General features: G+C 42.2%; 1 protein-coding gene across 8 annotated transcripts in view; it reads left to right on the top strand.

Annotated features, from left to right (window-relative positions):
- Nucleotides 1-21,781, top strand: part of CHD5 (chromodomain helicase DNA binding protein 5) — a 2,731,226-nt gene that overhangs the window by 1,559,591 nt on the left and 1,149,854 nt on the right. For all 8 annotated transcript variants that reach the window (XM_069610277.1, XM_069610279.1, XM_069610280.1 and 5 more), the window contains 2 exons: nucleotides 11,748-11,922; nucleotides 17,639-17,731. In XM_069610277.1, coding sequence (XP_069466378.1) covers nucleotides 11,748-11,922; nucleotides 17,639-17,731 — 268 coding nt within the window. The remainder of the gene's footprint in view (nucleotides 1-11,747; nucleotides 11,923-17,638; nucleotides 17,732-21,781) is intronic.

Here is a 21,781-nt window from a genome sequence, read left to right as displayed (position 1 = left end):
TCCAAGTTGGAGGACACCCATCCTGGTAGCGGTGCTGAAATAGGTTGCAAAGGATAAACCATCCAACTTTCGTCTTATAGCCAAGTTGGTTACCAGTTAAAGAATATTTGCTTCCGTTCTCCTAAATAAATGTAATTGGTGGGTTGACTCTAATCAGTTGATACATACATGTCAGATGGGGGGGAATGCAATATTGATCCCCAACTCCTCTTCTTTATCTAGTCCCTCTACACGGGCACTACGTTTAAAATCTGCATTAATTGTGAGGGTTTTTTGATCTTGCTGATATTAACTAACATTGGGCTAAAACAAGGCTGCACGCTCGCCCCTATTTTATACAACTTATATACCTCAGGCATGGTGCAAGCCATTATTTGGGTCCGTAACTTTCTTCTCTCTATTGAAGGTAAAGGCATCCCCTGGCTATGCTATTCGTATGACATGATTCTTATGGACCAAACTCCAATTGGCCTACAGTGTTCCATCACTGCATTGATGCACTATGCTAAATAAAATTATCTCATAATTAATATTGATAAATCCAAAATAATGCAAATTAGGCCGGTTGCCAGGTCTACTAACTTCATCTGGAAACTTGACCATACCCCGATAGAGGTAGTGACTAACTATCTCTATTTGGGCTTTCCTGTCAAGTCTCCCACTAGTAATTTCTTTTTTTGTGACTTTTTCTTACCCAAGATTATAAGTGGGGGGTAATAAGGAACTTTATCCGTATTCAAGGGGGAGGGAGCTTGGAAGGCATGATCAATGTTTATTGCATGTCCATAATTCCAGGGATCTTATATGGTACTGTGTTCTTGCCTGAGGACAAGAATTCTTGGTTAGAGGTATTGGAAGGGAAAATTCTGTGGTCTATCCTGGGAGTTCCCCAATCAGTACCTCTAGCGGCCCTTACACTAGAATTGGGCGTTCAATCCTTCCGATCATTATGGTTGATCGTCGGGTGTAAACTCGGGTGCACCATTCTTTCTGCAGGCAAGGGCTCGTTATTATCTCTGGTTGCAAAGTCATCTGTGACAGCTTTCAATGCTTACGTGGCTGGCCTTCAGGCTTCCATCTATGGCCATTTGGCGGTGATTGGCATGACACCCATGAATAGCTGGCTTGCCCCTATGTCGTACAATCTTTAAAAAAGAAAACTGCGGTCTGGAATGTGGATTTGAGTTTAAGCAAACTGCAGGCACAAAAATATGTACTATATATATGCAGGAAAGAGTTTTACAGCTAAAATGCCCTGCCTATGCTTGACCAAACCAGCCAACCCACAGCGTAGGCAATACATTACCTACTTAAGATTCAACATCTTGCCTACCAATGAACATCTGGGTAGATGGAGGGGGATTCCCTATGGAGAAATGACATGTAGGTTATGTATGTGTGTTATTGAAACCAGCTGTCATGTCCTGACTTACTGTTCTTCTATGACTATGGCCTATAACTGGATATGCATTGGACAAAAAGCATGAGCATTTCATCACTTCTGATAAGTTCTAGAGTAATCTCTATTGTGCTAGGTCCATGGTCGTAACGGCAGGGGTTTATCATATTTGGAAACAGATGTTGAGGCGGGCGGAGAATAACACAGCTTGGCTGATCAACACTACATAAATTAAAGTTATATACATTTTAAGAGATGGTCTCACAGATTGTATTTTATTGATTGTTTTATATATGATAAAATCTATTGGGTTTTAAAAGAAAAATGTTATATGCTTACGCTTTTTATATGTGTCTTCTAATAATGGTTGTATTACATGTAGGAAATATTTGTTATGCTGTTTGTACTTGTTAATGATGTTAATGATGTTGCAGAAGGTTAATTTTAACCATTGCATATAAAAAAGAAAAAAGGAAATTTGAGTCCTTCATGCCTGAAATTTCCCCATTGCCCATCTCCTTACCATTCATTCACATCAGAGTCTTCCTAATAGCTCCCCTTGCAGTATCCCGGGGTTCCCTGCTCACTCATGCTGCTTTCACTTGCTGATAAAAGGCCACAGACTCTGCTTCAACAAAAGCAAGATTTTGCGCTGTTTCCTGTTACCTATATATTATTAAAAGGCCTGCAATGGGTTACTTCACACGGTCTTAGCCATGCAAATAATTGCTCTCACTCTACTTCTCTTTTTTGGAACTCTTCAATATAAAACAAGATCCCCAGAACTCTAAAAAAGGAATTAATTGACTAGCACATAATTGCGCACCTTATAATTATAGTGCGTACATCAAAGTCCCTTTGGAGTTTCTAATCAAAGGACCTGAACATGTATCCAATGTCTGATCTCAGAATCTAATCTTCTCCACTAGCGTGAATGATCTGATAATGTAATTCCCAGATACTCGCACTATAATCTTTGTAAAAGAAAAGAGTTAGTATAAGCCACAAGGGTCGCATGTCTTTTCAATGACGTAAAAGTGCCAATGTAATTGTGTGTTTCACATCAAGGAGTGCAGGCAATGCAAGAGCGGCTTTACCTGGAAGTTTGAGACAGCAGAGCAGCATGGTGGAACAGGGGACTAGGAAGCATGGAAAAAAACAAAGGAGGAAGCAGGCAAGGGCCATAGGAAGGTGCGCAGGTACACGGGGTATGAAGGAATAGTAAGATATTATACAGGAGAAATGGGGACGAGGAGGACATGAATGTGCGGGTGGACTCTTCTTTCTGAACAGGAAAATGATTGGAGGATGTGGGGTTTAAAGATGCTCCCCTGCTACAAGTAGACAAAGGAAGGCAGAAAATGATGCTTAAAGCAATGTTATAATGGCATCAATGGGCAAAGTACCAGTGGAAAATTATGCCATGAATAGACATGAACATGTCAAGTCTTTCGTAGTACATAGACTAGAACGTCAGCAATAGTGGTAATCTCTTAAATAATTTTACAGTGTTCTCTGGGTTTTTACTAGAGCAAACTGTACCCTTAGTGTTTCAGTTGCCTTTGTGTTATAAACCTGTCGCTAGAAATTATGAATGACTTCTCCACTAATAGATCAAGGGACCAGTTGGACTCCTCACAAATCAATAAAGGGGTATTCCAGGATCCACATTCAGGAACCAACAAATTCAAGAATGCACAAGATGCCTGCAGTATGGACTCATAATGTACTAACAGCTAATTCTACACTATTGAAACTGACTTGGATCAATAACCGCCCCTTACTTTCAGAAAGTGATATAATGATTTTGATTCCTCTATTGTACACCAATATTGTAACACCCGCTTCAGTTACATTTTGTAATGAGTTGAAGACTTTACATGTCCCAAACAGCTTTTTAACGTTTTTCTTCTCTTTACTCAGAATATGTACTTCTGTATCCAGTAATTTTACTGAAAAGAAAACAGAGAATAACATTAATAACTAAACAATAATATCGAAACATTATTGTTTAAAAGAAAAATATATGGAGGTGGGGTAAGGGGTAATGGGTGGAGAGAGGGTTGGGGGTGGGTTTAAAAGCATGGGGAAATGGGGGACTTTGGTGGACCCCCTGCCGCAAATATTTCTTTTTTAAATGATATTTCTTCCGTTATAAAAGTTTAGTTGTTATTTCATTCCGTTTTTTTATTCATTAAAATCACATAGATCCCTTGCTTCTTGGAATCATATAATATCCTCTTTAAGATCGTTAAGATACAAGGCTGCCTTCAGATGTAAAATGAAGCCCATTAACATTACATTAAATAATACTCAATTTATCCATTGATTTTCTGACCCCTTCCAGAGCCCCCTGTTGCAATAACACATTTGAGGTAAAACCTATTAAACTATGTTTCATAAAGATATTTTGTATTAGACATCTTCCTTGTAAAGCCACCAACATGTGAGCCCAATCATTCATTCCCCTGACCTCCCTCATGCTACCTTGTTCATTCTGAAAACACACTGTTCCTTTTACAGCCACCAGGTTGTCGATTTCTCAAAGAGGCTTACCTCTGCATGTCCATGTGAGGTACAGAAATATGTCATCACTTTAATGTCTTAAGCAAACACCTGTAAATCGATGATTGCCCACCTGAGCTAACTTGTACTGTCCATGTTTTTCATCTTCCATTAATGCAGCACATTATCCTTGAACAGGAAGATGGCCGCTGCATGAGCAGGTAGACCAGCTGGCAGTGTCTGTAACTCTTGGCTCCCCCATAGCCCAAGTGTTTAGTTAAATGCAGGTTGAAACCTATTCCGTAGGAGTTATAATCTGATGGGCCAACGTGTGCATAGCATTAATACGACCACACTGGCTTTTTGTGAGTCCTGGACAGGCTGTGAGGAGGCAGGCTTCTTAAGTCCTTATCCAGACTCCCCAGTGTGAAACTGAGGCCACATGTGAACCAGTTAGCAGTCACTCTATCCTGCGCTCACACTGTCATCAGCATCACCTGTGGATCTGTTTGCCGGTTCTCTGGTGTCAGTCTGCCAGAGTCACCTACAGCTGTAACACTTGTGGAGTGTGCATTTGATTGTTCGATGTGTATTGCTATGCTGGTCATCAAGAATAACAACTGGGGAACCCACACAAGGATGATCGCTCCTGACCAGAAGAAGAGTTTTATACAGTGAAGAGAAATAGAGCGAATTAGTAAGCATCGAAGATAGAACTCTGTGAAAGAGGTCTCTCCATAATCTATGACAGAAAGCAGTTCAGGAAGAGGGATGTGGGGTGTACAATCTTCAATGGATGAAAATGAGAAGAACATCCTCTGAATAAAACTCTCATTAAATTGCTTTCAATGACACAGCTAATAAACACCTTGCTACCGAGCCTTTCATGCTTCATCACCTACTTCTTGTACACCTAGTCCCTGAGGTGCGTAGGGCAGCAGGTTGGCTGACACTTGTGCAGCATTGACAGATTTTGTAAATGTTCCTGTTGTCCAACCTCCCTCTCTCTACCAGTGATCGAAGTGAGCGGGAACGGTCAGGAGCTGTGTTCCACTACTTTTATTTTTTTTTGTTTACCATTCCTCTACTTTTTTCAACTATATTCACGATTATATACAGAGGATATGTCCATTCCTGTACCTCTGCAAGGGTACAGTTGCAATAGGATCATTTATTACTAGTCACTTACACTATTGCAATGTCCCAGCTGCAACACCTTATTACATGTTGCACTATGCTTCTGCCTAGCCTCTTCCCTGCCAATCCCATAGTTCCACTACTTTTTTTGGTACACTTCTACCACTGCTCTCTACTGGAGATGAGTGTTCAAGGATGGGATTTGCAAAATGAATGTGATGGGTGAAGCAAAGAAGGAAGGGCCACTTAAGCAAGCACTGATGTGTCTTGCTCAACGACAACTAGCAGCTGACTGGGAGGTGAGGCCAGTGGCCTGTAACAAAGACAGGACGAGCACATGGATACTAGTTAGCTGATCAGCTACAACTTGGCCATAAGGTCCAGATGGAAATTGCTTCACTTCTGCTTCAGGAACCTAAAGCAAATTCTGAGCCAGTTGTGGTGCATGACCCAAGCATAAAAACCATGAGGGTCTGGCCCTGTCAAGTCTGGTTGCAGAGAATGTGCCTGCTAAACATTTAAGTCAACTGGAACTTTGCAATTAGACACTTGCATAATCTGCCACATTTTCAGAAGCTAGCCCTTGCTCCAGTTCTTTCCCAGCATGGTGCAAGGCCAAAAGGGAGGGCTGGTGTTTCTTTCTAGGAGCCAGTAGGGTCCCTAACACCAGAGGTACAAAAAGGCGATGGTAGTGCTGGTCCTTCATCCACTGGAGAGCTAGCAGAGAGCACATTAGTTCTTGTGAACAGTAGTTGTCACCTCTGTGATAAGAAGTGCCTGAGTATGAGTCACGTTTGCGCTAGAATTTGAGATGGATATATATGTACAATCTACCTGCACAGTTTCCTTGAATGATGTCCAACTAGGTATGAATAAACTTTCTGGAATCGGAACAAGAATCAGACAAGCATGCATTGAGCTTGGTTCTATTGACAAGGAAGAAGATCCTCAAATTGCATGTCAAACGAAGCTGCGCATAAGGATAGACAGATCTTTATAATGATGAACATGCTGAAAGCCATGCAGGGATATATGTCAACAGATTCATGTCTGATCCCGTTGCAAGAAGCCTCAATGCAACCAGAAGCTTAAGGAGGTGGAAGAAGTGATCTCACGTGCAGAATGTTCAGACCATATTGTTACCTCAGTGTTAGCTATTGGGAAATGCTTTCTTACTAATAGTGAAAGAATGTATGCTTTAGAGTTACATGTGGACATTTATGAAACCAAAGCAACTGTAATACAAATCAAGTATTTGTATGCCTGAGAACAAAGAGGAATTTACGAATTTACGATGGACATGAAACATTTTGTATGTCAGCGTTTTAAGTACATTTTCTCTACGCTGCAAATAGTTTTTCAGGAGAGAAACCAGCTGATCGACAGACTAATAAGGTAAAAACCCCAAACGAGAGCTGCCCAGGCCCATTATAGTTAACTTGTGAAGTTACAGATTTAAAGAGAGGCTGATATCTATGTCATGGGAAAGCAACTCAATTGCTTCTGAAGAGTACTCTTCCATTTACTAGCTGATGAAAGAGTCTCACTTTCCCCCAGATGCTCACTGTCTCCAGAGGAGTCCTGATTCTCTCTAGGCTGGACTACTGCAACAGCCTCTTTCTCAATCTGCCTTACTCTACTCTCCGCCCTCTGCAACTAATCCAGAACAGGACTGCAAGACTTGTCCTTGGCCTCAAGCCCATGATTGTATCTCTCCAGCCCTGAAATCTCTCCACTGACTCCCGGTGGCTGCAAGGATCAAGTTCAAGACCCTCTGCATCGTCCACAAGGCTTTCTGGAGCTGGTGCACGCACTGAATCCAACTCTCTCTTCCTAAACACCTTCCTTCTCGAGCCCTTCGCTCATCCACCTCCAACTCTCTGAGGGTCAAACACTTCTCCAGGCAGAGCGTGGGTGGTAGATCTCTCTCCTCTGCAGGTGCCTTCCTCTCAAATGGCATCCCTGCCCCTCTCAAACTTGAGCCGGACCACCTGAGGTTCCCGAAGCAGCCCAAGACCTTACCTTTTGCTTCTGCTTCCTCTCTCACTCCTCTGCTGACCTACCAGTCTGCTGCTATGACTAGTTGCTAGGCTACCCCTAGAATCTCAATGGGCACCACACGCCTCCACACTTGGGGCTGTAGCTGTAACCCTACAGTCCCCTGCCTCCTTGCACTTAACCAGAGATTTGCTGCCCTGGCTGCACTTCCCTCTTCCCTCCCCTGGCACTTCTTGTCTCCCTCTCCCCCCTGCACTTGCACGATCTGAACAAACTGAATGACACAAGGCCTAGTAAGATTGTTTGTTTCGTCCTCCATCTGTCTCCCAGCCTTGTCTTGTCGCGCCTAGAAACACTTGTGTACAGGCGCGTTATAAATGACTCATCATATCATAACAACAAATAATTAAAATGTGAAAGTTCTCCCTTTAAAAAAATGGTGCTGCTTTGTACCTGCACCCATCTGTGTGCCTTATGGAGAAATAGCATCTACTTTGAGAAAACTGAGGAAGAGGCAGAAAATGGGATTCCTAATATAGAATCAGAGAGTTAAGGGCAGGAGTAAGAAAAATTTCTCCGATAGTGCAGGTAGACTTTTATGAAGTGAATATTTTACATGAACAATGCACAACAATAGTTGCTTTAATGCATTCCATTGTCTTAAGCGACGGAATTACACAAATGTTCACAGAGGAAATCTGATGGATGCACCTTTTGAAATCCATTGTGTGTGGCAAGATGGAACCTCGTTTTTGATTAAGCTTAACCACCTTTAATGAATTTAGAGAGCAAGTGTTTTGCCAGTGCTTTACTAGGCACATTAGAATGCACTATGAATGGAAATCCAGCATGATAACAAGGGGGGTCCTGGGAGACTCTCTGCCAGACATGAGTCCTGGTTACAAGAGTCTTACCCAGAGTCTTCAGCACACTATCTTTCACAGAGAAGAAATATCCCAAGCATATCAGTCTTTGTCCTGCCCAGGGGCAGTCCAGCACCGAAATGCTAGGCAATTCTCCTCTGAACAAGAGTACCAACAGCAACCCCAGACACGTGTTTCGGTCTGGTTGAACCTCATCAGTAGGGTGTAGCTGTGCCTCTCTAAGAATAGTGAGCAAGGGGTCCACGTCTGGATTCCCCTAGTAACTTAGGGTGAGACCCAAAGTTACTTGAAATATGCAGATATCACAGGGTGTCCTGGGAGACTCTCTGCCAGACATGAGTCCTGGTTACAAGAGTCTTACCCAGAGTCTTTAGCTCACTATCTTTCACAGAGAAGAAATATCCCAAACATATCAGTCTTTGTCCTGCCCAAGGGCAGTCCAGCACCGAAATGCTAGGCAATTCTCCTCTGAACAAGAGTACCAACAGCAACCCCAGACACGTGTTTCGTTCTGGTTGAACCTCATCAGTAGGGTGTAGCTGTGCCTCTCTAAGAATAGTGAGCAAGGGGTCCATGTCTGGATTCCCCTAGTAACTTAGGGTGAGACCCAAAGTTACTTGAAATATGCAGATAACAAGGGGGGTCCTGGGAGACTCTCTGCCAGACATGAATCCTGGTTACAAGAGTCTTACCCAGAGTCTTTAGCTCACTATCTTTCACATAGAAGAAATATCCCAAACATATAAGTCTTTGTCCTGCCCAGGGGCAGTCCAGCACCGAAATGCTAGGCAATTCTCCTCTGAACAAGAGTACCAACAGCAACCCCAGACACGTGTTTCAGTCTGGTTGAACCTCATCAGTAGGGTGTAGCTGTGCCTCTCTAAGAATAGTGAGCAAGGGGTCCACGTCTGGATTCCCCTAGTAACTTAGGGTGAGACCCAAAGTTACTTGAAATATGCAGATAACAAGGGTGGTCCTGGGAGACTCTCTGCCAGACATGAGTCCTGGTTACAAGAGTCTTACCCAGAGTCTTTAGCTCACTATCTTTCACAGAGAAGAAATATCCCAAACATATCAGTCTTTGTCCTGCCCAGGGGCAGTCCAGCACCGAAATGCTAGGCAATTCTCCTCTGAACAGGAGTACCAACAGCAACCCCAGACACGTGTTTCGGTCTCTGTTGAACCTCATCAGTAGGGTGTAGCTGTGGCTCTCTAAGAATAGTGAGCAAGGGGTCCACGTCTGGATTCCCCTAGTAACTTAGGGTGAGACCCAAAGTTACTTGAAATATGCAGATAACAAGGGGGTCCTGGAAGACTCTCTGCCAGACATGAGTGCTGATTACAAGAGTTTTACCCAGAGTCTTTAGCTCACTATCTTTCACAGAGAAGAAATATCCCAAACATATCAGTCTTTGTCCTGCCCTGGCGCAGTCCAGCACCGAAATGCTAGGCAATTCTCCTCTGAACAAGAGTACCAACAGCAACCCCAGACACGTGTTTTGGTCTTTGTTACTAATAGTGAAAGAATGTATGCTTTAGAGTTACATGTGGACAATCGTGAAACCAAAGCAACTGTAATACAAATCAAGTATTTGTATGCCTGAGAACAAAGAAGAATTTACAAATTTACGATGGACATGAAACATTTTGTATGTCAGCGTTTTAAGTACATTTTCTCTACGCTGAAAGAAGTTTTTCAGGAGAGAAACCAGCAGATCGACAGACTAATAAGTGTGTGCCTTATGGAGAAATAGCATTTACTTTGAGAAAACTGAGGAAGAGGCAGAACATGGGATTCCTAATATAGAATCGGGGAGCTAAGGGCAGGAGTAAGACAAGTTTCTCCGATAGTGCAGGTAGACTTTTATCAAGTGAAGATTTTACGTGAACAATGCACAACAATAGTTGCTTTAATGCATTCCATTGTCTTAAGCGACGGAATTGCACAAATGTTCACAGAGGAAATCTGATGCATGTGCCTTTTGAAATCCATTGTGTGTGGCAAGATGGAACCTCGTTTTTGATTAAGCTTAACCACCTTTAATGAATTCAGAGAGCAAGTGTTTTGCCAGTGCTTTACTAGGCACATTAGGATGCACTATGAATCGAAATCCCAGTATGATCACAACTTCACTCACTAAGGATGAGAATCACATAGCTCCCTTATACATCTTTGAAGCTTAATCTCGGTAGTGGTATAAAACCTAGCCCAATCCTCTCTAACACTTTTAGAACACTTATATCCTATCTTGACCTGTAGATTTTAGGTGGTTTTGGTTCAATTAATATTTTGTCACTCAATTTTATTGACATTGTGTCACATTAGTGATTTGGGGATGATTGGAACGTATTCTCCCTAAAACTGAGTAAATATATCAGCTAGACATCTTCACGAATAACGTTTTGCTTAAAGTGCTTAAAGTGTTGGTGTATATCAAAGCTAACTTAGCTTGTCACTTTACAGAACACTTCATTATTTTTTTCATTTTACACCTGCTTCATGCATTTCACCTCACCTAATTGGTCATGTTTCTTTTTAACCCAAAACGTTTTCCAATGGCTCTTTAACTCTAGTAGGCAAGCAAACACGTCGGCCCTGATTCACAGAAGCGTTTTATAATGGTGCAATCCCATAGGAAAACGCTCTGTGAATCAGTGCGATTGTTTCCACGTAAACATGCATGCCTTTTTTCGGGATACCACCATATATTTGTCTTTCTGGCTCAATATTCACCATCAAACATGGTTGAGACACAAAAAGCGGTCTTAGGTCACATGACAGCCAAACTGTTCAAAATACCAAAGCCTGCTTGACATCTGGATTAAAAAAACGTACCATTGCCATTAGGGGTGTTACTATGATTGTAACCTCCAGAAATAGTGCAGAAACGCATCTGTCATCGTGAGACAGAGACAAGCAAGTTCATTTGTGGTAATTGGCTTTTGAACATGGTCTGTATCCATCCCCTCATTTTGTGCTGACTTTCATCACAGGAACACTTTCTTTTATCAGTGACAAATGATACGTTAATCATGTAACACGACCTGTGCTTTCAGGCCTGGTGCCTTTCATCACAAAAGGAGGATTCATGTTACCAGAGCAGCATCTGATGTGAACACATTAAACTACATACATCATATGTCGAACTCGTTGTAGTAACGGTAAATGATCCTGTGCCTGGGATCTAGGCCTTCAGATCCGACCTTAAATCCAGCACTACTTCGACACATTGTAAATGCTAATAGAAATGATGCAGGAATGCATACCATCTAACCTGAACACAGAATTGTCACTACTGAGGCCAGACTGTTAATAAAGAGTTGATTATGTCCGTTCGTAAGCAAGTTGCCCCATTCAGGGAAAACACGACTAAGGCGTAAAGGCGATATAATCAGTAACACACTTAAATGGTTGGTTCTATGATTGTAAAGGAGACTAAGTAGCCATTGCATGTAACTGTGGTTTCTTACTTGGAAAAGTAGATAAATCATTTTGTAGTGGTTCTGCATTCTGTCCCAGGCTCTTGGGCGCACGATTCACAAAGCGTTTTTCAATGGGATTGTGCCATTGTAAAACGCTTTTGTAAATCAGCCCCAAAGTGTGCAAATGTGATGATGTCCGTGCTGAATTGCGCTGCTGATACTCTGCAGCCCGACACAACAGCAGCTCTGCCATGCCTGTTAGCATAACATTCAACTACACTATTTTGGAACAGAGGGCAGAGCGTTAGATACGATTTCAAGTGCATTTTTTACATCTTTGAATGATGTTTTCCACATGGCAAAGAGATGGCTAATGGCTGACTGTAATCGTTTATTCTCAGGAGGAGGTAGAGCGGGAGATTATTAAACAGGAGGAAAATGTGGACCCTGATTACTGGGAAAAGCTCCTGCGGCACCATTATGAACAGCAGCAAGAAGACCTCGCAAGAAATCTTGGAAAAGGCAAGAGGATACGAAAGCAAGTCAATTACAATGACGCGTCCCAAGAAGATCAAGGTACTCTATCCATGTCTAGCAGTAAACATTTTACTTAACCATCCTAATAAAGGGACAGTGTATTGCTCTGATACTTAAAAACGGTGTCCTCAGATATAAAATACATGTATAGGTGTACCACCCTGATAAGGAAATCCCAGTGGCTAATTGCACATTTAGTCGAACTGCTCAGACCTCATTTGCTAAAGGTTATCGGAGTGATCTCAATCTAATTATTTTCTTGATTATACTGAGCTTTGCATTTGATGCTTCGATATGAAAGGTGATTTATAACGCGCTTAATACCCAGAGGTTTCTAAGCACGGACCCGGGGATCAAACCTGTGTTGCTCCGTGTCGTCTTGCTTCCAAGGCAAGCACGTTGCGCCTGAGCTATCCTCCCGAGACAATATTTCCTCCCGTTCCTCCCAATCCTCGATATAATAACAATGTGTTGAGCTGTGTATAGTCTAACACATTTCTTTGGCACCTGAGTCTTCTGCACCTTCTGCAGTCTTCTGATGTGTCAGTTTCAATGAGGAGGAACTAAATTGCTGCCCTCACACGACAATGGGGTGGGTGGTGGTCGGTTTGTTACACCTCCTTCATCTCCAGATGGATAATTAGAACATTCGACCGTCCTTTGTTGAATGTTGTGTCCACAAAGAAAATAATCAGTACATGCAATTACATGATGGTTCACTAGAAGTGTTTTACACAGGTTTGACCACGAACATAGAAGTTCCCGCTCAATCTTTGTCAATTAGTTCAGGTGGACACAATGGAATTATAATTTTGAATTCTACATATGACCATCTATGGGAAACAGACATCCCTCGAAATGACAAGTTCATTTGGTAGCCAAGCATGATTGTCTATGAAAGTGCAGGCAGACTGTTTAAATAGCTAATACCAAGATGCAATCTTGTGCGGGTAAAACGTTTTCTTGACCAGCACGTATTTGCAGCTTCTACCTTTGACAACGAGAGCGCACCCATTATATCTCCTCCGACTTTAATTGGACAAAGGGGCCCAAGTGGTCCTGAAAGTTCTGTCTGTTAGCCTAACAAAGGTATCATCCTTTCAAGGTCAGTTATTGAATTTGTCTTTTTTAATGAAAATAACGATATTATTGCAAAGCTAAAAGAAACTCTGGTAGGTAACCAGTAAAGAGGAATGGCTCCGAACATCAGATAAAAGGTGTCAATGGAAGAGTCGAAAAAGCAGTGCCGGATTAGCCATTAGGCCAGTTAGGCACTGGCCTAGGGGCCTCGCGACAACAGATCAAAATAAAGCAGTGCAGAACATTAAAAACGTATTAGATCATTTGCAAGGGGGGGGTGGGGCGACATTTCGACTGCCTAGTGGCCTCCACAGGGTTAATCCAGCTCTGTGTAAGAGACAAGGCTCCTCTACTCGAATCAACGAAACTGTAAAATGCATTTAGGTTTTAGCATATCCATGACAAAGATGTATTCAAACGCTGAACAGTTGATCACCTCAATGATCAATGCCTCTGTGATGTTTGTGAGTCATTGATATTTACCTTTGATGAAATACTGTGTGAATTTGTGTTACAGCTACAGCAACATGGTTTTAGTTTGGAAAACGTATATCTCTTGCATTGAATCCCATGTGGAATTTTATGCAAGTACATTTTGAATTTCATATATGATTTTATAGACCTGTTTGCGAAAAAGAATCAGTAATGCCTTGTATGGAAAACGTACATATAACACATTTGAATGAACGTAATTCGCATATATGTTGCAGCTCACCCTCCTAGCATACATCTGATTGGTCTAGATATAAGTGATGCCGAAAGCGTAAGAAAGTGTACCAGAAATTGTCACATTGTCCCACAGCTTGTACACAGGAACGAGGGATCTGCGCTGGAAGAAAAACTACTTATTTTTTCTGTCAAAGAGCCATAATGAGTGATATATTTTGTAGCTTAAATGTGCCTTATAATTAGTATTCTTCTTCAGCACACACGTAATGAGATAATAAAAAACACAGTGCGGGTCATTGTGCAAATATGTATTGCTTCATATCAGTTTTTCACATGGCCAGGTCCAAATACATTGAACAATGGCTCCTTGCCGCAGTGCAAAGTTTCTGAAATGCAAATCTTGTTCAGTCTATCCTAATGAAATGTTATCCCTGCGTAGGGCTATACGAATGTGTGAACTACATGACGATTACCCGGACACGTTTCCATCTCAGCATTCTGCCAGTGCGCCAGCCCACTCTATCATCCATCCACCTTGTTATTTATGCTAGCGGGCCTCCAGATATTAGCATGTTCCAGTCCTCTGCAGCGTCTCCTCTGAATCGAGAGGATGCTTTGGATACTTGGCTGCCTGGAGTATTGCTTTTGCTAGACGAGGTGGTTTGTGTGTAAATGAAGCCATTTCATAAGAGATTAGCGCGCCTAGCCCGCCATGCACCTGCTGCTGCTGCCGCCGCTGCTTGAGACGCCCGGGCGTCGCGTAATCCAAACCATCCCTTTCTGCTTCTGATTAAACAGCTAAATTAGAACCCCGAACGTGATTACCACCTCCAGGCGATGCACTGAAATCTACTTCCATGCGATGAGAGAAACGTATGTTCCTTGCTAATTGCGAATCTCAACAGCTGTGCTCTTCTTTCATTTGTATGCGAAAGGCAATATTGGAAAAGTGAAGTAGGCTGCAGTGAAAAAAACTTTTGATGTGTGTGTTGGTAAGCCCTAACAAAATAGCGCTTGAAATGACATTTTAACTTCCTTTCTTGCGTTGGCTTTAACTTAAACATGTTACAATATGTTAACAAAGGGTGTTAATGGACTCTGAACCCGCACTGCCCGCGAGTCTTTTACCCTTTTTGGCCGTATTCACTCCAGCACCTCCAAGGAGCGCCCATACCGCTGTCTCAAAGACTAAACAGGCACCCCATTCAACACATGTAACCTCTACAAAGCGCCCCTTTCATTGGAGTCAGCAACACAGAGATACAGCAGCCTGCCCTGTCTCCAGGTGGAGACGCACTCATTATTGTTACACAGTGGCCATCGTAAATAACTGTGATGAGGTGGCGGTACACGCAGGAAAAGCCTGGCTTAGTTACCTGTAATCCTCATGACTCCTAACCCCACTTTTCCTCATCCCAGTACTTACCTATGAAGCAAAACGTTTGTAAATCCACCATTAGCACAGCAGACGTTTTGCTGAAGTGCTAATGGCAATGCAACCCACGGAGGACAACCCCTGCTGGCCGGGAATAGGTTATGGCACTCATTTTGCTCAGGTTGTGACTTCATGCTGGCTGGTATGGCCTCCTCCATTGGCCTTTATCACTTATCAGACTCCATCATGACACTAAATAAACATACTACCAAACATGTGTTCATTATCACCATATGGTTGTTAATGGTCACCGACAGTTCACGAGAAAGCAATCTTAAAATCTATGTAAGCCTTTAAATGCTCTAGTTGAGGCTGGAATTCTGCTCTGTGCCTGCTCGAGCAGCTGTCTTGTTACATGTGTTTACATTTAAATGTACCATGGCCACAGCTTTATCTGGAATGCACCTTTAGGCAAGGAAAATCCAGCGATGTTTTTAGGCACTTTTTGAAACCTGCACATTTGCATGACATCTGTCAAAAAGGTGACCAATGCTATCAACGCTTACATGCTAAATTAGTGCTTCGCACCAAACAATTACTGCCATCTTCTGTGGAACGGTGATTCCTTCTTTCATGCTGAAGAGTCCAGGTGGTTCTGGATTATAGAGAGGAGTCCCGTGCCACCAGGACACAGCAAAAAGGATCCTATTTTTCAGCCTGCACCCTAATTTCCACACAGTGGCCTCGTGAACTGTCTTCTTTTAGTGGATGAGATACATGTGTCTTTCCCTACAGGGGTGGAGCCAGCATTTGCCCATCCACTGTGTTCAAGGGTGAGTGGGTCCTCCGGTGCTCTTTAACATGACATGGTTCTCTGGGGAACAGATTGTCCCACAGGAAAACTGGCAAGATTTAAGCCAGCAGACTTTCACATTAGGCTGTAGTGCTTCTTTGATACCTATTTGGTGGATGGATCTAGCTGAGCTTGTTTATGTTGATGTTTAATCATTTGTATAGCACCTTAGGCCCAAACGCAAACAGGCACGCAAATAACATGAGCACAAATAAACATCAAGGCAACGACAATAAAGGTTAAAAACGAAACTACAAACAAGAATAAAAACCAAGTAAAAGAGAACAGCACAGTAAAAGCATGAGCACACAGCAGCAAAAAGTAAAACCAGTACAAAAGATAAAAACAGCGAATAAGAGAATAAAAACACAGAACAAGAATTAGAACGTATTTTCAATTGGGAAACCCTATACCACCTGAAAGGCCACCAAGCAGAAGCCTCCAACCAGCAAGCTTTTTCTTACTATTGTGGCCTCTGCCGGAGTGTAGGGAATGCCCTTTTCTATAAAAGAGACAATAAATGCTTGCCTAACAAGAGTATAGTTCTTTGCCAAAAGCGTACTGTTTGTTCGCTGTTTTCAAAGAGCCAAACTTTACAATTGTACATTTGGAAAAAAGGACATTGTTTCTTATATGTAAGATCTCATTCAAACCGTAGTCAGCGTCATTTGGTGTTGCTCTTTTATTTATCTTTCCAAACAAATTCCACTTTATTCATTTTTATTTCCCATGATTTTAGTTTTAGTCATTTCCATACCTTTTCAAGAACCATTTCGCTTACAAAATCAGTCTCCCATACCAAGAAAAACCAAATAATTTTACAGGGTAGACAAAGCCAAATCTTTCCATCCTTTCCTGCTAGAAGGTGTCCTATTTGTCCATGTTGGGAGAACTTCCCATTATTGTATTGAACGATATTGTTCTGTCTAATATCGGATGTGTAATTATCTCTCGATATATTCTTTCCTAATGAAACAAAGGTTTGGTGGATCGAATTTACATTTGCTTTCCATAACCCGAAAGTCTCTACTTTTTGGTCACTAGAAGTGGGAGCAGCTTCTATCAAATATTTCTAAACTAAGATTGCCATATTCCATTTCAGGAATACATACTGGTGATGTTGAAAGAGAGAAAACGATCCCCCGCATTCACAAATGTACTTGGTATGCCATTTAATGAGAAACTGCCAATGTTAAAATAAAAATCCCCCGCACCAGGTCAGTCCCCACTGTAAATAGATGAGTAACCTACTTTTTAGGTTTTTGGCAAACACAGATGCTCTGCCGGCATGTTTGCAGTTCAGGGGGCTCTTACTAATAAAACAATGTTACAAACAATGGAGGGAAAATGTCCGCATGGAGGTCAGGGAGCCAGTGATTCTGAGCAATGAGAATGCTCCTCCATCATTTTATAGAGAGTGAGCCCCAAACTGCAAACATGTCCGATGAATAGCTGTGATTACCAATAAGTTTACTGGTAAATTGGGAGTTCCGAAAATGTAAAAAAAGATACCTGGGTAGTTAGCTGGGTGTCGTGGGTTGGGTTTTTTCCACCCATTGGAATTTCTACTTGTGATAATGTTTGTGCTTCATGCAGGCCATATATCGTCCTGTGTGTCAACCATACATAGTTGTAGAAATATAGCTATATGCATATATACATTGTTTGTAGTCACATGATAACTACAATAGTTTAGCTGTGTATGATTCTTGATTAAAGAAATGCCCAATTTTGCATGACTACAAATCCAATCCCTGTGATTTATTTCTGCTCTACAGAGTGGCAAGATGAGCTTTCTGACAACCAGTCGGAATACTCCATTGGTTCTGAAGATGAAGATGAAGACTTTGAAGAAAGACCGGAGGGTCAGAGTGAGTAGGGCCATAATTTTCCAACACCTTATTACAATGGATTTCGATTGATTTGTGAGAACTTGTTGAGCATGCAAACCAAGTTCACAGCCGGTTGGACAAGGCACTATTTGTTATATATGTTTCAATGAGTATGCAAATGATTTACGTAAACAATGCAAAGCAGCCAACGTAGATTTGCATGCCTGGACTGGCACTAGTTATAACATAGGGATTGGTATCCTCCAACCCTTTGCCACACAATCTTACATCATGTCACATTTTTGGGGTTATTCCACAAAGGTGGTGTGCCCCTGATAATCAAAAATTATATTTTAATTGCAATATATAATTCATCAATAACAAATCGCAGTGATTTCGCCAGTTATTGCTGAGCGTGGGAGGAAAATTCCTACTTGTTACTAAAGCTGACAGATAGTCATCTTTGGTGATAAGACCTTCCTAGTACCTGGTGCTAGGACTAAAATGTATTTCCTGAAGTACTTAGGCCAATTGGAACTCATGTCTCAATCTACAAGCCATTGCATTCTCCTTTATTCACCTGTTCATGTTTGAAGTTTTAGTTGTGTGGCCCTGTACATATAATCAATACCGCTGTTAGCATAGAGTTCAGCCATTTTGATTTCCCCATGCTGTAGCACCTCCATACATTTGTAATAATAATTCAACATCAGTTGTTTGCACCTTCCTCATGCGTTCTCATTTTTCCTGACTCTTTCCTGCCAGGCAATAAACATTACTTGCATCCATGTCTATGTACATTCAATCCTTTGTTGTAATCTTTATTGTTTGGACAGACAATGGTTGCTCAAAATGAGGATAACAAGTTTCCAGCCCAAAACAAAAGGGCCCTACTACTATGGTTATACAGCATTTTCCTGCATCTAAATATGTTAATAAAAGCTACACCGTTCATGCACTTTAAGGTTTAAGAACGCGATTAAAGAAAAACAACATTTAAATACATTTAATGCACTCTGAGTCACACTCTTGAGAGGTTGTTCAATGGATTTTAGTATAGTCAGATATCCTGCTATAGCAAATAACAATGTTTACATTGGCCTTATATTATTGCGATTCACATGAAAGAGTTCAATCACATAAGCAACCCAGGTTAAAAACAACGTCACACCTCATTTGGCCAGGTAAAGTGGAGCACAAGATTCTGACTGGCATTAGGACAAAGGCATTTGTCAAGCCTCCTTGACTGGACCTCCAGAACGGACTCCCTCATCCCTGTGCTCTCTCACGTGTTACTGTTCAGGTTTCACAATCATGTGTATTATTGGCATACATCAGAAAATCGTATATAAAGGCGTGGGGAGCATGTAGACAATGGAAATCAGCATAGAGCGGCCATAGTCCTGTGGATCACCACAGGTTCCCTCTGATTCTTCCTCTGACAAGTGCTTCCCAAACTTTGCCCCTTGAAACCAATCTGAGAGTAAGGACCGGCTACAAACCAGAGATTCACCATTGATAACAAATAGTGATTAGAAATGACCAAGAGAAATTGGCTGGTTAATGGTTTGTAATGCAGCCAAAAGGTCACAGAAAATCAATGTGGCTGCATTGACTACAGCTCTCCCTGATGAGCTGCTCACAGGCCTCCAGAATTGAGGTGTCAGTTCGCCACCAGGGTTGAAACCCAGAATGAAAGTCTTGAAACAGTTCTTAAGTCTCAGCGATGGATAGTTGTAAATCAATTTGTGAATAATCAAATTGATAGTATTAAGTTTAATAGCAGAATGAGTGTACAAATAACATGCATTGGGTCAGTTGTAAAACTATTACAAAAGTGCATTGTTCAAGCCATCAATGGTTGGCAGAGCGATAGTAGGCTTTATTTGCCATTGAGACTTGTATTACTCGTTTTTAGAAGTCTCTACTACGGGTCGACCACTATCAAACTACCATGGCCAAAAAAGCCAAACAGATCAAATAAGGCACGTAGTTGATGCCTGACAAGACATTGGTTCCAAACTCGTGCAGGACTTGCAGGAGCTGTTAACCACGCAGGTCCCCAGAGCTCAGTGCCCTCCACTGTTTTAGCATAACTAAGGGGTGCACTCTATCCGGGGTAAAAGGTAGTGGATACAATTACAAACACTGGCATACTTCGCTCTGTGTGTTTGTTTCCACTGAAATACAGAAAGAGATGTATTTACATTTTTGCAAGTGTTTTTTTCCTGACCTAACTTGCCATCTCCAAATAACCATCCCCTAGGTATTACCTACAAGTCTAAGGGGGTTGGAGACGTATGCTTCAGCTGAGTAATCCAGACTTTTACTTCAAAACGGAGTGATAACCATACTATTTCTGCGGATCCTACAGGAGTCGTTGTTGCCTAAACTAAACACTAATTAGGCCTAACTAAATAAACAACTTTTAGATATGTATTCTTTTATTACTCCTCTCTCTTGTATCTGGTTTGTTCATTACTTTACAATCGTTTGAAAACACCCTGTCTCAGCTGGAAAAGCACACTTACAGGCCTCAAGTTTCAGTAAAGATCCTTTTTTGTGACTTTGACCACTGCAGGAAGTAAATGGTATCTGGTGCCTTGCCAAATATATGTATGCAAACTCTTTCCCGGTATTACAGTCAATGCTAAGAATATGTGAACCATTAAACTGTTGTCCACTGGCAGAAATGGAAATCTTCTGAGGCAGGAGTTTAGGTGGTGAGCTGACAAACTGTACCGTTAATGTGAACACTGCAACAGTCTGAAAGATTGTGTTCTACTGTTCATACACCTACTAATTTCTCTGGCTCCACCTGATGCTCACCAGCGAGACACTACACACGAAGTGCCCTACCTGGGCTAACTCACCATCTTGGTCCGCTGATACCCAGACCAAACCTCACTTCGAAAGCCCTGTCTCTACTCAATGATAGAAGTAAACTGCAGAGTCTGATTGAGAGTCGACTTGTCAGAATCCTTCCTTGAAGCACTGGGGCTAATGTGGAATCTTGTCATCTCTTTTGGTTTCTCTATCCCTTGCAAGTGAAGTCACAAGAAGCCCTAGGCTCCAGGTGGTTTTTCACCTCCTCCTGAAAACCCTCACACTCCCTTCTACCTTTCTGAACACGTCTCCTCTATCCTGCCACCTGCTCCAACCCTCTCCACTCCTCTGTGCAGGTGGTTTTAAATGCTGAACCTGCCTTAGCACTACACACCGCCCCACCCATTGATCACATGCAGATGCCACCATCTTGGGTTGTGGGTTCTGGCTAGAAGCCCAGTTAAGGGAAAACATACATTATTAGATGCCCCCAAAGATTAAATAAACCCAAGGAGCCCTGAAACACACACACTGTCTCCCAAACCCTCAGATTACTGCTGTACTCCCTAACGCACACCCAGACCCTGCTGACAACACCCCTGTCAGGCAGCCTTGGCTGGATGTCGTGTAGGGCGAACTGCTACAGTGCAGTGGGATGGCCCCACTTCTAGGTGGGTGAGTCTAGCCCATTTCCACCCAAGAGCTAATAATGTATCAGGAAGTTTCATGAATGACCATAGATCCAATCCACGTTTTGGCCCTGGTGGAACAAAGTTGGAAGGGAGAACAGGGGAGCATTCAGTAGAGGTCCAGGTATTCTTTTAAATGTCCTGATGCAGAATAAAAGTGAAGACGAATGATGGTTTATATTGTCTGCTTTCAGTCCTCATTTCTGAGTGTGTGAGCCTTGCCTATGGGTCCGGAGGTCTGGATTCAAGGAATGGTGGAATGATGAAGAAGGGAGGGAGGATAGGGGAGCAGGCAGAAAATATCCAATGGACTGTGTTGTCCCTGTCAAAATAGGTGAATGGCAAAGCACCCCTTTAATATGTCCTACTGCAGAGTGTCAGTGGAGAGAAAAAGTCCCTTATGCTGCCTTGTTCAATGTACTTATTGTGAATGGGTGGCCTATCCTGTGCCCTCCTGCACCACAGTGCAGATCCATGCATCATTGTGGCCCAGGAGAAATGGATCTGGGGAGGGTATGAGAGCAGCCTGAAGATGTCCACCTTGGCACGCATGCCTAACATGTGATAGGCAAAC

Source organism: Ambystoma mexicanum, chromosome 8 (assembly GCF_040938575.1).
Source record: "Ambystoma mexicanum isolate Mex_15411 chromosome 8, UKY_AmexF1_1, whole genome shotgun sequence".
In the NCBI taxonomy this organism is placed as follows: Eukaryota; Metazoa; Chordata; class Amphibia; order Caudata; family Ambystomatidae; genus Ambystoma; species Ambystoma mexicanum.
Note: the sequence above shows the minus strand (reverse complement) of the source record. Positions and strands in the feature narration are given on the sequence as shown.